Source organism: Rutilus rutilus (genome assembly GCF_951802725.1).
Source record: "Rutilus rutilus genome assembly, chromosome: 7".
In the NCBI taxonomy this organism is placed as follows: Eukaryota; Metazoa; Chordata; class Actinopteri; order Cypriniformes; family Leuciscidae; genus Rutilus; species Rutilus rutilus.
In genome coordinates this window covers 47,348,168-47,364,087 of record NC_140221.1, presented here as the reverse complement: position 1 = coordinate 47,364,087, position 15,920 = coordinate 47,348,168, and the positions used below count along the sequence as shown (strand labels likewise).

The 15,920-nt window shown below is 37.3% G+C and overlaps 2 protein-coding genes across 6 annotated transcripts in view; one reads left to right on the top strand and one right to left on the bottom strand.

Moving 5' to 3' along the window:
- LOC311293060 (cytosolic phospholipase A2 gamma-like) overlaps positions 1-2,208 on the bottom strand; it is a 7,253-nt gene extending 5,045 nt beyond the window's left edge. The window contains exons 1-7 of one of the 5 annotated variants that reach the window (XM_084413062.1): positions 2,000-2,208; positions 1,793-1,815; positions 1,574-1,682; positions 1,339-1,481; positions 1,061-1,262; positions 619-721; positions 408-548 (exon numbers count right to left, since the gene is read on the bottom strand). In XM_084413062.1, coding sequence (XP_084269188.1) covers positions 408-548; positions 619-721; positions 1,061-1,262; positions 1,339-1,481; positions 1,574-1,682; positions 1,793-1,815 — 721 coding nt within the window. In that variant the 5' untranslated portion in view covers positions 2,000-2,208. Of the gene's footprint in view, positions 1-407; positions 549-618; positions 722-1,060; positions 1,263-1,338; positions 1,482-1,573; positions 1,683-1,792; positions 1,816-1,921 lie in introns of all 5 variants that reach the window. The other 4 variants (XM_084413060.1, XM_084413061.1, XM_084413063.1 and 1 more) reach the window with 4 other exon arrangements.
- Positions 2,209-9,660: 7,452 nt separating this feature from the next.
- On the top strand, positions 9,661-15,671 carry LOC311294136 (cytosolic phospholipase A2 gamma-like). The gene is made up of 15 exons (XM_084414838.1): positions 9,661-9,799; positions 9,990-10,015; positions 10,133-10,241; positions 10,335-10,477; positions 10,556-10,757; positions 10,943-11,045; positions 11,119-11,259; positions 12,228-12,293; positions 12,376-12,432; positions 13,057-13,185; positions 13,312-13,446; positions 13,689-13,766; positions 13,843-13,997; positions 15,088-15,253; positions 15,333-15,671. Exons 2-15 carry the CDS (start codon positions 9,990-9,992, stop codon positions 15,491-15,493), a joined length of 1,671 nt encoding a protein of 556 aa, XP_084270964.1. The 5' UTR covers positions 9,661-9,799; the 3' UTR covers positions 15,494-15,671.
- The last annotated feature ends 249 nt before the right edge of the window (positions 15,672-15,920 follow it).

The window sequence follows — 15,920 nt, the reverse complement described above, 5'->3', positions numbered from 1 at the left end:
CCTAGAAGCCCTGTGTTTTCACTCATTGCAAACTCTTGTACGCGTTACACTGTATTTGTGTCATTTCTGGTTTTTCGTCTCATGGTCTTGAACTTCTGCATGTCTCCCTGGATTTTCCAGTGTCTTGGACTCTTTATCTGGATCGTTTACCCTGTGGTTTTGATGTTATTTGGTTTATGATTGTGGATTAGCCTCAATAAAGCTGCATTAGGATCTTCACCCAACTCTTGGAGCAGTATTTAATACTGAAGAATAAAATTTGGTCATTAACTTAAGCAAAATTATATTTCCTTTAAATCACTATGCAATGATAAAGGCTTATGTTGATAAGTTTCCATTTGGTGAAATTGCTTTAGTGATTTTTCAATATTTCTCATTTTAATAGTTTTGAAAACAGAGTTTGTTACCTTGTAGGTACAGCATGTCCATCTCAGGCTGATTCTTGATCTTACGGCCATTTTCAAACTTGCTGCCAAAGTTGGATGTTTCCACAAACGCTCCAGTGAGGGAATAACCGGCTTCATATGGAGTGATCTCAAACCAGGGGTCTGCAGACAGAAACACGTCTATATAACAGCTGACACAAACACAGTAACACTGCCTGTCTTACAAACAAACCTGCATCATCGTGCAGTTTGCTGTGCTTGTCGATCGCTGCGTAGATGGGAAATGGGTCTTTACTCTTCTGGTCCCACTGATATGAGAGTGTGTGTTCGTCTATCTGAAGTGATATATATATATATATATAAAAAAAAATTGTTATTTATCATGTTGGTGTAGGAGAGACCTGGGACAGGTCACAAACAAGCTCAAGTGGAAAGTAAAAAAAAAAAAAAAAACCCAGACACTTAAATTCAGATTTTCAATATGGTCTCAGACTACATTGCATGTAGATTTGCAGTAACTTGTAATCAGAAGAATGTTACAGTATGGTTTCCCCCTGTGCTTCAGGTTCCTTAGCCATTATAAACACTCAGATCAATGCTAAACATAAGACTAAATGTGAGCACCTCATTAAGATCATACATCATGGAGTGTTGTATTATGAATAGTTACAGACCTCTTTCACAATTGTCATGACGAACATCACTGCCCAGACATCAGTCAAGGTGAATAGGTCTTTCTCTTTGTAATATTTAATCAGTTTGGCATTAGCATCTGTCCAGCTGACTCTAGGACCGCTGAGTCTCTGGACGATCTCGTCTTTCAAAGTCTCTAGTTTGGTGGACCAGTCTGGCTCCTGATATAAGGAGGCCATGCACCTTCAGAGGAACAACATATGCTGTCATATGACACTCAACCTGTCTGTGTGCCTGTGTGTCTGTGTGTCTGTGTTACCAGGTGGATCCAGAGACTCCGCTCAGATAAAGCACACAGTCCAGAAGACCTGTTTTCTGGAGTTGATCCAGGGATCCCAGCAAACCCACCATGGCTCTTTCTCCTCCTCCAGATCCCAGTAATGCAATGTTTGGCACCTCATGCTGAAATACAAAGTTTAAATGACTAAACAATTGTTCATTGGCTAAAACACCATTTATAAATATCCAGGCAGATAAACAAAGTATAATATTACCTCACTGCAGGTTATCTGAAGTTTCTTCAGGCTTTGCAGAACATCATTTCTCCTTCTGGCTACAAACTCCTTCTCTTTCTTATTGAGAGAGTGTTCGATTCTCACTTCACTGCAACAACAGACAGACCAGTGCTGAATTTATACAGCTGTACATTTTAGAAAACTTAATCAGATTTATCCAGGATAGAGACAGAGTCATAGGAGCCTGAGCAAAATTACCTTTCCTGGGGTTTAGATTCCATCTAAAAAACAACAATCAAACATTAAAATTAAAATCTATCATTCCACAAAATTGGAAAAATCCATTGAAATCTACTTTACAATTCTTTCAACAAAAACTAGTCATACCTCAAATGTCAATTATTAAGCAACAGTCTTTTTTGTATTTACTATTAGTTACTTTTAAAAAACATATAGCCTACTCACGGCTCTTGTATAGCAGACAATAGCAAAATCCTGAGGCACAGCAGCCGTCGACTCTCAGATCAGACAGAAGAGGCTCTTTTATAGGACTCTGAAACTGAAGTCTAATCTAGATCATCGTGGGAGGTGGAGTTAATGAACCTGATGACTGTTTCATAAAAGATGCTAAGAAAAGCGGGGATTAAACTACAACACCTGACTTGAATGACCCTAACAAATAAGTTGGAGCTAAAGCGGTTTCATTAAAGGTAATTGAAGTTCACGCAATCCCACTAATTTGAACCAGGTTTATCTAGTCTAGATAATTGCGTGTGCACGCTTTTTCTTAAGCAGCCATAGAGGTTCTGGATCGATTCACCACAGTAAACAGCATTTATTTTATGCTGTTGTATGCGTTTTCCTCAGAGCAAAACTTACATTTCACAGGTATATCTAGCTTGCTCCATCTATAAATGTTAGAAAGTCGTGCAAATGTGTTAAGGTCCTTGCACACCGAGTCCGAAATTCTGATTCATGTCCAAAATTTTCCCACGGTAAAAAATAAATACGACCTCACGCTGTGTCACGTTTACACCCTCCGAAACTTTCCTCCGTCATTAAAAAAAAATGCATTTGCATTATTTCGAATCCGTAGCAAGCATTTTAAAGGTGTTTTGAGAATTCAGAGCCACCACCAAATGACAAATACGAAAAAATGCGTTTGAAAATGTCGGACTCCGTGTGCAAGGACATTTATAGTCTTTCCTCTGGTTTTCATTCAAATCTGCAATGGCCAGACAGAGTGGCCTAACTAGGACTTGGAGCGAGTGTTACAATGTTTAGTATCCCTAAATCCCTCCTCCTGGAGACAACAACTCTCATGGGTTGAGTATGCACATAACCCGTTGCCAGTGTCGTCCACGGGCCTCTCGCTGCTTGGGTGTAGGTTATCAGCCACCCATTTTTCCTAGTCTGGAATCCAAAGTTTCAGTCCGCTCACGCCTTCATCCAGAGGTGCCGTCGCACCTGGAAATAGAGCCTGACGGACTCTCCTCCACTTGGGAGTGCGCACCAAGGCTCAGGCCGATCACCACCGGTCAAAGCCTCCCGTCTACGTCGTGGGTCAAAAAGTGTGGCTTTCATCTAAGAACATTCCTCTTTGCTCCGTCAGCAAGAAATTAGCTCCTAATTTTATCGGCCCGTTCACTGTCACTGAGATCATTAACCCAGTGGCAGTCCGCCTCAAACTCCCTCTGGCATACAGGAGGATTCACTCCGTATTTCACGTTTCCAAATTGAAGCCCGGTTTTCATTCACCCATTAATCCGCCTGTTCCAGTTCCCTAACAAAAGCTTGAAGTTTAGCCTAGGTTTTAAGACCATGCAGTCTACCAGACAGCAAGATAGATAGATAAATTATATTCTAATGCTTTAACTTTAGTTAACTAAACTTAATTTAAGTAAAACCTGCAGAAATTTTTGTGCAGTTGTTTCAACTTACATTTTTGAGTTAAGTATAATTTTTATTTTAATTCAACAGAAAGTCTAGTGCAGTTCTTTAAGCATACATTTTTGAGTTAAATACCAATTTTACTTGTTCATTCAACTTTCAGTCTAGTTGAGGACAAGAAAACTTAAAATTTCTTGTTGTCTTGACAATCTAGTTATCTCTACACACACACACACACACACACAAAAAAATGTTGAAATAACTAAATTGCAAAAATATTTTTTACAGTGTACCTCAAATGTCAAACAACCTTTTATTTTAGGTTGTATTTTTTAAAAGATTATTTTAAACTGTAGATAATCTTCACACCAAGTCTTCTACATTATCAGCTTTACACGCAGTGTCAATTGTAAAACAAACTTTTAAGTACAACACAGTTACTGTTTTCACTGCAAGTTTAATATTGTGTTAAATATTGTATTGAATGTCTGTATATTCAGCACTTGCATACTGTAAAAATGCAGTAGTCCAAATGCAAAACCCCAAAGGTCAAAGAATACAAATGAGAAGCATGTTACAGTACATGCAAAACATCTGCAAAATACAAAGTGTATACAGAAATTAGTCTGCCCACGACCACAGCTTCCACTCAAACATATGTAAAACTCTTCTAAAAACTGTTTTTGTGTAGTAACTCTACACACAAACATCAATGAATGATTAGCCACATACAAGCCAAACTGCACACAGATGTGAAAAATGTAAAACACTCTCTTGTGTCTTTTGCTTCAGTGTGCAGTGAGTGTACAGGAGTTTGTCACACACACACACACGTGAACAAATACAGTGTGTGTATGGTAATGAACTGAACTGACTGTGCTGAATAATAATATTGGTTTGTTAGAGCTGTTTTACAGCAGAATCTGGATTTGATTTGTCACTATTGTGAAGCTGCTTTGAAATAATCTGTATTGTGTAAAGCGCTTTAGAAATAAAGTTGACTTGACTTGTATGCAGATTCAGTGAATATTTACAAAATAAACAGAAATGCAAGAGTGAAAAATGTATTTGTTTCTGAAAACACTGAGTTTTGATTACCAAGTCAATGAATTATGTACAAGTGTTTTCACACTTGATCGTTGGCTGTAATCGGGGAATGATTGTGGCCTTTACGTAATGCATTAACCAACATTAATTAACGAGACCTTATTGTAAAGTTTTACCAAATAAACACATTTTAAACAAACACTTATGGACTTTAATTTGCAGCAGATTAATATGGGAATATGAAAGGCTGGATGTTACAGATGTTGAAACAAAATGTGTTACACAGTGTTATTTTAGTATCATTTACTAGTTTTTAGTAACATTTAGAATAGTTTTGTTATATTTTCCATTTTAACTTTCTTTCTTTATTGTATTGCGTTTTTGTCTCTTTTTTTTCAGTTATAGTTTGTTATTTCAATACATCAAGTCAAACTAAATGAAAGAAATGTTGCTAGCAGAAATAAAACAAGTTTAAGTTTTTCGTATTTTATTTTATTTCAGTTAATGTTTATTTTATTTATTTCAAGTAATGGCAATGTTTTTTTTAGATAACTATAACAGCCCTGGGGCCTGTACCATGATGCTAGTTGAACAAACTCAGGGTTACAGCTTTAGTTTCGAGTTTGTTCAAGGCTTTGTTGGTACCATGATGCTGATCATCAACTTTCTCTGTCAAGTCAGGCTTTGATCCTGAGTTTAGGAGATTAGGTGTGACATCAGTAGCGAACAGCCAATCACATGCTGAGAAAAAGCGAAACTGTAATTGACTTCTCTCTTCTGCAGAATTTTACGGGATTGAAAAATATTACGAATTTAAACAAATTTACACAGCAAGAAGATAATGGCTGTCTATGAAAGAGGGCAACTAAAAGAAAAATTCTTGCTATATCAGTGTAAGTAAAGGTTTGTGAAGTTAGTTTATACAGTTGCTAAAGGTAGAGAGAATTTAACATTTAAGCTCACATGTAGTCATTTTATAGCTTTATCTATTGATTCTAAAGTGTATTTATATTTCCTTTATATATTTATTCATTTAAACTGTGTAATAATAATTGATAAACTAAAATTGTACACTGATTAAGGGTAATAGTTACATAAATAATATCTAAATCATAAAACATTATTATTCTAAATAAGCATTGCTAAAAGCCAGACGATTTTGTCTTTAAAAATCATTGTAGTGGTCTTTAATTTGGAGTAGAAACAGGGGGAATAAATGTATTGCATCAGACATGTTTAACTTTGCTCACAGCTGATTGGTCCAAGTTCAGTTTGCAACCTCTTACCTGGAACATAACCTGCCCCGGACCAGGATAGCCGTGGAGCGTAAGTTACTATGGAGATGAACACTGCTAAAAGCCAAACCACTTTCATGGTGCCTAAAACCCAGGGTTGGCGCAAACTAAACTGAAACATACCTGGCTAGCCACCAAATCCGGCTTCATGGTATAGGGCCCTGGTAAGATGTTTTGAATCCTGTTATCAGATTTCCCAGAATGCAATGCTTTTATTCCCAATCCCCAAAATACTCCCATTTAAAGAGATTTCTAACCGAAACTGAAGGAGGGAGTGGCATCACAGTCGTTCAGCAGAACCAAACAAAATCACACCAAAATCAATATACATAATGTTCATTTTCTACGTGATTTTACTTGCTTGTACATTCATATTTATATTTGACATGTATTATTATTTTATATGCATTATGCACTGTAAAAAATTTGTAACACTGCCCAATCAAAAATTTCAATTGACCGATAACATCTAAATTTTTCAATTGGCCCAAGTGAAATTCTGTAAATTCTAAAATTAAATGTACAGATTTTCACTTGGGCCAATTGAAAAATTTAGATGTTATCGGTCAATTGAAATTTTTGATTGGGGAGTGTTACAAATTTTTTACAGTGTGTGAATGAGTTTACAGGTGTTTCTTCAAATAGATTTTTTGAAAATAAACTTTTTTTGAAAATAATGCATGCAATTACAGCTGTAATTTATCTCTGTAGTTACTCTGTTAAATCCTTCCCTTGTCCCTTACCCGTATCCCGCCTCAATACTAGTAAATGTGTTCTGCAATACATCAACACAATAACTACATTGCACTTATTTCCTTATTTAAGAACATACTGTAGTGGTTAAGTACACCTGTTATAAAGTGTGACCAGTGTGTTAAATCGATTGAGAAAAACTGTAAAACACACTTTTCACACTTTAGATGCAGAGGTTATGTCTCCACAACACAGCAAAACCAACCAAAAACATCATTTTTTTGTCTTGAGAATATAATTTAATCTGATTTAATTTCATCTGCTCACCCCTCCACACCCATGGAAGTTACATTGAAACTGAAGTCTAGATGAGGTGAGGAACCTAAACTCCGGAGAACAGAAAGAGTCCTATAAGAGCCTCTTCTGTCTGATCGGAGTCGACGGCTGCTGTGCTGATATTGGCGAAGCCTTACAATTTTATAAGACTGTACAAGAACAGTGAGTACATTTTGTAAAGTTACCAACACAAATCTATGGCAAATCTATTAATTGACATTTGAGGTACACTGTAAAAAATATTTTTGCAATTTACTTTGTGTGTAGAGATAACTAGATTGTCAAGACAACAAGAAATTTTAAGTTTTCTTGTCCTCAACTAGACTGAAAGTTGAATGAACAAGTACAATTAGTATTTAACTCAAATGTATGCTTATACAACTGCACTAGATTTTCTGTTGAATTAACAAGTATCATTTTTATTTTAACTTATAAATGTAAGTTGAAACAACTGCACTACATTTTCTGCAGGTTTTACTTAAATTATACTCTAATAATGCTTTAACAGCAGTTAACTAAGCTTAATTTATCTATCTATCTTGCTGTCTGGTAGACTGCATGGTCTTAAAACCTAAACTTCCAGCTTTTGTTTGGGAACCAGAACAGGCGGATTAATGGGTGAATGAAAACCGTGCTTCAATTTGGAAACGTGAAATACGGAGTGAATCCTCCTGTATGCCAGAGGGAGTTTGAGGCGGACTGCCACTGGGTTAATGATCTCAGTGACAGTGAACGGGCCAATAAAATTAGGAGCTAATTTCTTGCTGATGGAGCAAAGAGGAATGTTCTTAGATGAAAGCCACACTTTTTGACCCACAACGTAGACGGGAGGCTGTGGCCGGTGGCGATCGGCCTGAGCCTTGGTGCGCACTCCCAAGTGGAGGAGAGTCCATCAGGCTCTTTTCCAGGTGCGACGGCACCTCTGGATGAAGGCGTGAGCGGACCGAAACTTTGGATTCCAGACTAAGAAAAAATGGGTGGCTGATAACCTACACCCAAGCAGCGAGAGGCACGTGGACGACACTGGCAACGGGTTATGTGGGTACTCAACTCATGAGAGTTGTCTCCAGGAGGAGGGATTTAGGGATACTAAACACTGTAACACTCGCTCTAAGTCCCAGTTAGGCCACTCTGTCTGGCCGTTGCTCTGATAATGAAAACCAGAGGAAAGACTAAAGGTCCTTGAACAGAGTCTGACATTTTCTAATGCATTTTTTCAAGTCAAGTCATCTTCATTTATATAGCGCTTTTAACAATGTAGATTGTTTCAAAGCAGCTTTACAGAGATAAGCGTATAATTGAAGGTAACAGAGATTGTTTGGGCTTGATAGCGGTTCTGAGTCTGAGTCTGCACACTGAGTCCGAAATTCACGTCCAAAATTTTCGCACGTTACAAAATAAATACGACCTCACGCTGTGTCAATCACGTTTACACCCGTATTTGTCATTTGGTGGCTCTGAATTCTCAAATTCTCAAATCACGTCTTTTGGAAGGAATTTTGTCAGTTAATTGGGAGCGCATGCGAGCTATAGGGTAGAGTGGGGGAAAACGCCCCCCTTAAGGAAAATGTGACATTACAGTGAAACAAAACATAAATGTGACTAGAATTGCCATCCCGGTTTTGAGTGACTATGGCAGGAGTTATTCACCAAATATTAAAATTGCTCAGCCTTCATAATTAATTAGTATTTTCACTGAAAATATTTTTGTACAAAGGGGGCGTTTTGCCCCAGCGGTGGGGTAAAACGCCCTCCAAGGTGGGGTAAAATGCCCCCTTTCTTACCAACCAGTTTGCTTCATAGATCAACAGCAAAATTAACAGACAATAGTTTTTAATCTCTAAAGGTAAAAGGCAAGTAATGTATCAACATGTATATATATTAATATTTATTTCAGCAAAGTCCAAAATAGCCAAATTTAACTACCTTCCATCAGTGAGCTAACTTTGCTAGCAAGCTAGCCAGTTAATGCTCACTTGAGGTAATTTTTTCATGTTTTGTTCAAATATTTAGATTTGACCACCTAGTTATACTGCATTAAGAGTAAAACAAAGGATTTGATAGACAGAAATATTTTATTATAGTAATTATGATAGAGAAACTATGCCCCCAGGGGGGGCGTTTTACCCCTCAGCGTAGGGGGCGTTTTACCCCACAAGCTATGAGTTTTTAAAAAAATGTTTAATTTTTAAAATATAATTATATTCCTTATAAATAATATATGATCTCAAACTACAGACTTCACTATTCATCTATCATACATCACTGCGATATCCTGCAGAACAATATTCTCTTAAACACTTATTTACTAATATCTGAAAATTATAGCATTTACCATGTAATCCTCTTCTCTTCAAATGTGTCGCTGGTGTCAGCTTCTCCGTAGAGATTTGTATATCCCCGTTATCAACGTAGTGCATAGCAACAGTAAAAATGTATCTTGACTACTTTTAGTGGTTATTTTGGGAAAAACAGGTGGGGGGCGTTTTACCCCAGGGGGGCGTTTTCCCCCACTCTACCCTAACTCTCGTTCAACGTGAGGTTTAGCACCAAAATGGAAATATTTGCACGACTATCTAACATTTACAGATGGAGTAAGCTATATACCTGTGAAATATAAGTTTTGCTCTGAAGAAAACGCATAAAACAGCATAAAATAAATGCTTAAGAAAAGCGTGCACACGCAATTATCTAGACTAGATAAACCTGGTTCAAATTAGTGGGATTGCGTGAACTTCAATTACCTTTAATGAAACCGCTTGAGCTCCAACTTATTTGTTAGGTTCATTCAAGTCAGGTGTTGTAGTTTAATCCCCGCTTTTCTTAGCATCTTTTATGAAACAGTCCTCAGGTTCATCAACTCCACCTCCCACAATGATCTAGATTAGACTTCAGTTTCAGAGTCCTATAAAAGAGCCTCTTCTGTCTGATCTGAGAGTTGACGGCTGCTGTGCTGATATTGGTGAAGTCTCAGGATTTTGCTATAGCCTATTATACAAGAACTGTGAGTAGGCTATATGTTTTTAATTTATTTTAAAGTAATTAAAAAAAAACAAAAAAATTGTTGCTTAATAATTGACATTTGAGGTATGACTAGTTTTTGTTGAAAGAATTGTAAAGTACATTTCAATGGATTTGTCCAATTTTTTTGGAATGATAGATTTTAACTTTAATGTTTGACTGTTGTCTCTTAGATGGGACCATCAAAACCCCAGAAAAGGTAATTCTCAGGCTCCTATAACTCTGTCACTATCTCTATCCTGGATAAATCTGACTAACTTTTCTAAATGTATGAAAGGGCTGTATAAATTCAGAACTGGTCTGTCTGTCGTTGCAGTGAAGTGAGACTCGAACACTCTCTCAATGAGAAAGAGAAGGAGTTTGTAGCCAGAAGGAGAAATGATGTTCTGCAAAGCCTGAAGAAACTTAAGATAAACTGCAGTGAGGTAATATTATACTTTGTTTATCTGCTTGGATATTTATAAATGGTGTTTTAGCTGGTGAACATCAATTGTTTGGTCATTTAAACTGTATTTCAGAATGAGGTGCCAAACATTGCATTATTGGCATCTGGAGGAGGACAAAGAGCCATGGTGGGTTTGCTGGGATCCCTGGATCAACTCAAGAAAACAGGTCTTCTGGATTGTATGCTTTATCTGAGCGGAGTCTCTGGATCCACCTGGTAACTCACACTCACACACACACTCACACTCACAGAGAGAGAGTGTCATAAATGAGAGCATATGTTGTTCTTCTGAAGGTGCATGGCCTCCTTATATCAGGAGCCAGACTGGTCCACCAAACTAGAGACTGTGAAAGACAAGATCGTCCAGAGACTCAGCGGTCCTGCAGTCAGCTGGACAGCTGCTCATGCCAAACTGAAGAAATATTACAAAGAGAAAGACCTATTCAGCTTGACTGACGTCTGGGCAGTGATGTTCGTCGCGACGTGTGTGAAAGAGGTCTGTAACTATTCATAATAATTTTTTTTTTTTTTTTTTTTTTTTTTTTTTTACTTGAGCTTGTTTGTGACTGAATAAATTGTCCCAGGTCTCTCCAACACCAACATGATAAATAACAGCTGAAGAAGTGTTTTATTTTGGTTTTTTTTTATTTTTATTTTTTATTTATTTATTTTTCACTTCAGATAGACGAACACACACTCTCAGATCATTGGGACCAGAAGAGTAAAGACCCGTTTCCAATCTACACCGCGATCGACAAACACGGCAAACAGAACAAAGATGCAGGTCTGTGTGTGAAAGACAGAGTTACTGTGAGTTATCAGTTTCAGCTGTTATATAGACGTGTTTCTGTCTGCAGACCCCTGGTTTGAGTTCACTCCATATGAAGCCGGTTATTCCCTCACTGGAGCGTTTGTGGAAACATCCAACTTTGGCAGCAAGTTTGAAAATGGCCATAAGATCAAGCACCAGCCTGAGATTGACATGCTGTACCTGCAAGGTAACAAACTCTGTTTTAAAGGAGTTTATTCATATTTATAACGTTCTTCGGATTCTCCTTTATATGTTGACTTTAATAAGAGAAGTGTAAAATTGATCAAAAGTATCTGGGCTTGATCTGGAGATCAGGGTCTGTCAAAACTAAAATATGAATATTAAAATTAGAAGTGTTGAAAAATCATTTAAAAAGCAATTTCACCAACTGGAAATTTATCAACAAACCTTTATTATTGCATAGTGATTTAAAGGAAAATCACTTTTGCTTAACAATAAGAAGTTAATGACAAATTTTATTCTTCAGTATTAAATACTGCTCCAAGAGTTGGGTGAAGATCCTAATGCAGCTTTATTGAGGCTAATCCACAATCATAAACCAAATAACAGGCGAGGGTCAAAACCACAGGGTAAACGATCCAGATAAAAACCAAGACACAGGAAAATCCAGGGAGACCTGCAGAAGGTCAAAACCAGAAATGAGACAAATACAGTGTAATGCATACAAGACTTCGCAATGAGTGTGTAAACATACAGGGCTTATAGGCAGAGTATAACCAGATAATGAGACACAGGTGGAAGTGATGATCAAACAATGAGTCTCAGCAATGGGTTATGGGAATTGAAGTTCATGATGGGAATGCAGGGAGTCCTCTAGTGCAGTGGTTCCCAAACCTGTCCTGAAGGCACCCCAACACTGCACATTTTCTTTGTCTCCCTAATCAAACACACCCATGTGATAATGAGCTGATGAGTTGAATCAGGTGTGTTTGATTAGGGAGACAAAGAAAACGTGCAGTGTTGGGGTGCCTTCAGGACAGGTTTGAGAACCACTGCTCTAGTGGAGATCATAGGCACTCCAGCTGGTGGTTGTATTACACTTCCTTTTTTTTTATATATATTTTTTTTATATTGCATATTTAGAAGTTATTTTTTGAAAACGCTTTTAAACTTGTGTTAATGTGTTTTCTGCAGCTCTGTGCGGCAGCGCTTTAGCTAGTGAAGACGAGGATAAGAAATTCCTCTTGGAAAAAATAACAGGTGCAACTTCATTTGTTCTGAAGATTCAGTTCTGTTTAAAAAGCTGACAGTCATCAATTAAACTTTAATTCCTTTTCCACAGCGTTCTTAAAACATTTACCACCAACCGAAAAGAAGATGGTTGAGGAAATGGAGAAAGGTAAAGCATTACAGCTTTTATTTATTCATAAGTTGATCTTTATTTTGTCTGTTCATGAATACCTGCAGTAGCATTTCTCTTTAAAGTCCCCATGAAATCAGAGTCTTTTGGCATTTAGTATGAATATGTTAGACATTATCTAAGCTCCAAAACAATGACAATTCACATTTAAAGATATTATCTGTCAAAACTTACAATCTCTCAATTCTGCCAATAAGAATTAATGATTTTGACATCACTCACTTCAGCTTTTCATTAGATTTTCTGTCCAATCAAATGCACTCTAGAGTCTGAAGCTCCATTATAAACAGATTCTGAAGCTGTGGCTGAAATCGGTCACTTGTTCACACATTTACTATCTTCTATATGATGAATGGCACATGGTGCACATTATAGGGGATACGGAACGATTCAAACCATGTAAATGCTTTCCATTGGTGCAAATTAAGTCTGGTTCCACGCAAGTGATTCAAGTTTCAAGGCACTTCATTGGGCACTTAATGATAAAAAAAATAAAAGTGAGCCATGATGATGATCACCTGATAACTGAATGTCACAGATTTGGGGATGGAAAGCACTTTCAAGACATTTTGCACTGATCATGTTTGCTGTGTGTTTCTTCAGAAAATACAAACTTCCCTCCCATAGACGAAAGTCACCAAGTGCTCAAGGATCTCGTGGACATGAATCTCTCTGTTTTGAATGGCAAAGATCCGTCTGCTCACGATAAATCCATCAGAACAGCGCTGAACGGTAAGATTTTACAAAAGTGTGCTAAAAAAGTATGCTTTTCAGCAATATTTAAATGGTAAACTAAACCCAAGATACACAGACCTGCATTAGATTAAAAAACTCAATCATGTTCCCATCTTTTCACAGAGATCTCTGAAGGCCAACATCAGCTGAGTTTTCAAGAGAAAAACCTGATTCCCTCTGATAAAGAAGCTGCAAAACACTATATGAAACGATACACACTGGATTTGTTTAAAGGATTGAGTCATATCTGGCCTTTTGGTAGGTTGAACTTTCTTTACAATGTGTTGATTGGTATAATGTACTTTTTGCCAGATTAATGCATGAACCGGAATGTGTTGAATTCCATAAATCTTCAAATCATCCAAATTGATCCAATGATGTACTTTAAAGCTTAAACTATAATTAAACATCAAACTTTCTCCAAAGAACCATATAGTCAACTAAAAACACACAGAATTTAAAGAATATTAATACTATATGAACCACTGTATGTTTTACAGATCTTTGGGCGAGTATTTTTGATTGCATGTCACATTGGATCTGGGGCAGGAAATATGACTTTCTTCACAACATGAAAGGTAAGAAGAGAAACTCATAGACAGATGCTAACTGGAAATTCATTGTGAATAATATAATAATGCTGTGATCTCTCAGATGCAGCATTGCCCTCCGCTCTTCTGGAAAGTGGGACGAGAGACTATGAAGACGCTGGACTGTTTATCAACTCATCCTACTTCTCAGTGCTGAGAGAAGAGAGAGACATCGACCTCGTCATTTCACTGGATTTCAGTGACGGTGATCCTTTCGAGGTATTATAGGCACAGAATTCACTCATGGTTAAAGGAAAAATCCGTTAGAAATCACTTAAGCAGTGTCTCAGAATAAGGCATTTGCAGCAATGTGACGTCACATGCGTAGGCCCCGCTCATGATGAGTGACTGACTCCACCCTGTTAGCATAGACTCCGCCCTCAGTGAGCCATAGGCCCCGCCCATGGCAGCTGACTGACTCTGCCCTATTAGCATAGACCCCGCCCCTCAGTGAGCTGTACACAGTCCGCCATGTTTATCTCCTCACCAGAGCATTTAACAGCAGTATTCAAGAAACATTCTTATTAAAGCTGCTAAAGTTATTCAGTCGAGAGCAGTGAGGGATTTTTCTGTTTTTCTTGTTGTTTGATTCATATTAACAGCATAAATCGCAGTAGGTGATGTATATTGCACTGCTTTCACTTTAATACACAGATCTAATATACTCATGCAGTTTCTCTCCCTGCTGTTTACGTTCACGGATATAACCAGCTGTGTTTGTGAATTCTGTTTTTGACATGACCTTGTGTGTATTTGACCGTTTAAGTGCAATGAGACATGAAAGAACTTAGTTTAATACTTGAGAACTGCAATTTCACATGAGCGTGACAGCGGTAGAGATATAATCAAAACCAAACAGAATTATTTTTTTATATAAATAAATCAATCAATAAATCAATCAATAAATCAATAAATAAATAAATATTCACGAGCTGTAAAGGCTCTGCCCTCTTCTGGAAAGTGAGGCGGGTGGACCAGCAGCTCATTTGCATTTAAAGATGCATGTACAAAAACATGTTTTCCTTTCTCTTAGAAAAGAGAATTTACAACATGGTATAATAAATGATCTGTGGGGTATTTTGAGCTGAAACTTCACACATTCTAGGGACACCTGAGACTTATATTACATCTTGTAAAAAGAGGCATAATGCTGCTTTCCCCCCTCATGACATTCATAGTGACCATGGTCACACTAACCTAAAATGTGTCCTAAAATTTAATAAGTGCATGGGTTTTCATCTAACCATATTTATTTAAAACAGTATGTCCAACCATTTTAATCAAACAATGTAATGCTTTTCTACCACAGACAGTGAAGAAAGCTGCTGAGACGTCCAAGAAACTAAAGATCCCTTTCCCTGAGGTCAACATTCCCAATGGACACTCCGAGAAACCGAAGGAATTCTATGTGTTCAAAGGCCAAAACACTCCAACCGTGATACACATCCCTCTCTTTAATGTGGTCAACTGTGGAGGCAAGTTAAAATCTTAATGTCCTGAATAAAACTGAAATATCAACTTTGTTCTGATTTAAGTGTGTTAATGTTTCTTCAGGTAAAATTGAGGAATGGAGGAAAAAATATAAGACCTTTCAAGGTTCTTACAGCGCTGAGATGATCACTGATCTTATGGAGGTCGCTGGAAAAAACATCACAAACAACAAAGACAATCTGCTGGAGCAGATTCATCTGGCCATAAAAATGCACAAAAAATGAATGATAAATATCAGGTGTCCTCACTGTTTGTTTTAATGCAGCTGATCCGTATAATACCATAACAGACTGAATTACAACTATGATTGTTGATTAAAATATTGTATTACTTTGCTTCTGTTCCAATAAATTTAATAAATCGTTGTCTTAAAATAAGGTTTTGTCCTGGTCATTTGATATCAAACAGTACAAATGCTCATTATGAAACTGATAGTTGTGGTCCTGGATGCTGATTGGACAATCCAGAGTTCAAGTGTACAAACTCGTAACCCTTTATATTTTACCTTTTTCTAGTATTTTGGACATTCAGTATTTGGTGCGGCCTCTCTCACACAGCAACACACACACATGATGCTGGGATGATATATTTTATATAATGTTGGCCTATATAAAAGACAAAACGTGAAGATGAAGTGATAATGGACAAAGC

Coding starts and splice junctions, on each gene's coding strand:
- LOC311294136 (XM_084414838.1), top strand. CDS start 9,990: ATGGGACCATCAAAACCCCAGAAAAG. Junction 10,758..10,942: donor TCGCGACGTGTGTGAAAGAG/GTCTGTAACTAT, acceptor TTTTCACTTCAG/ATAGACGAACACACACTCTC. Junction 13,186..13,311: donor CATCAGAACAGCGCTGAACG/GTAAGATTTTAC, acceptor ATCTTTTCACAG/AGATCTCTGAAGGCCAACAT.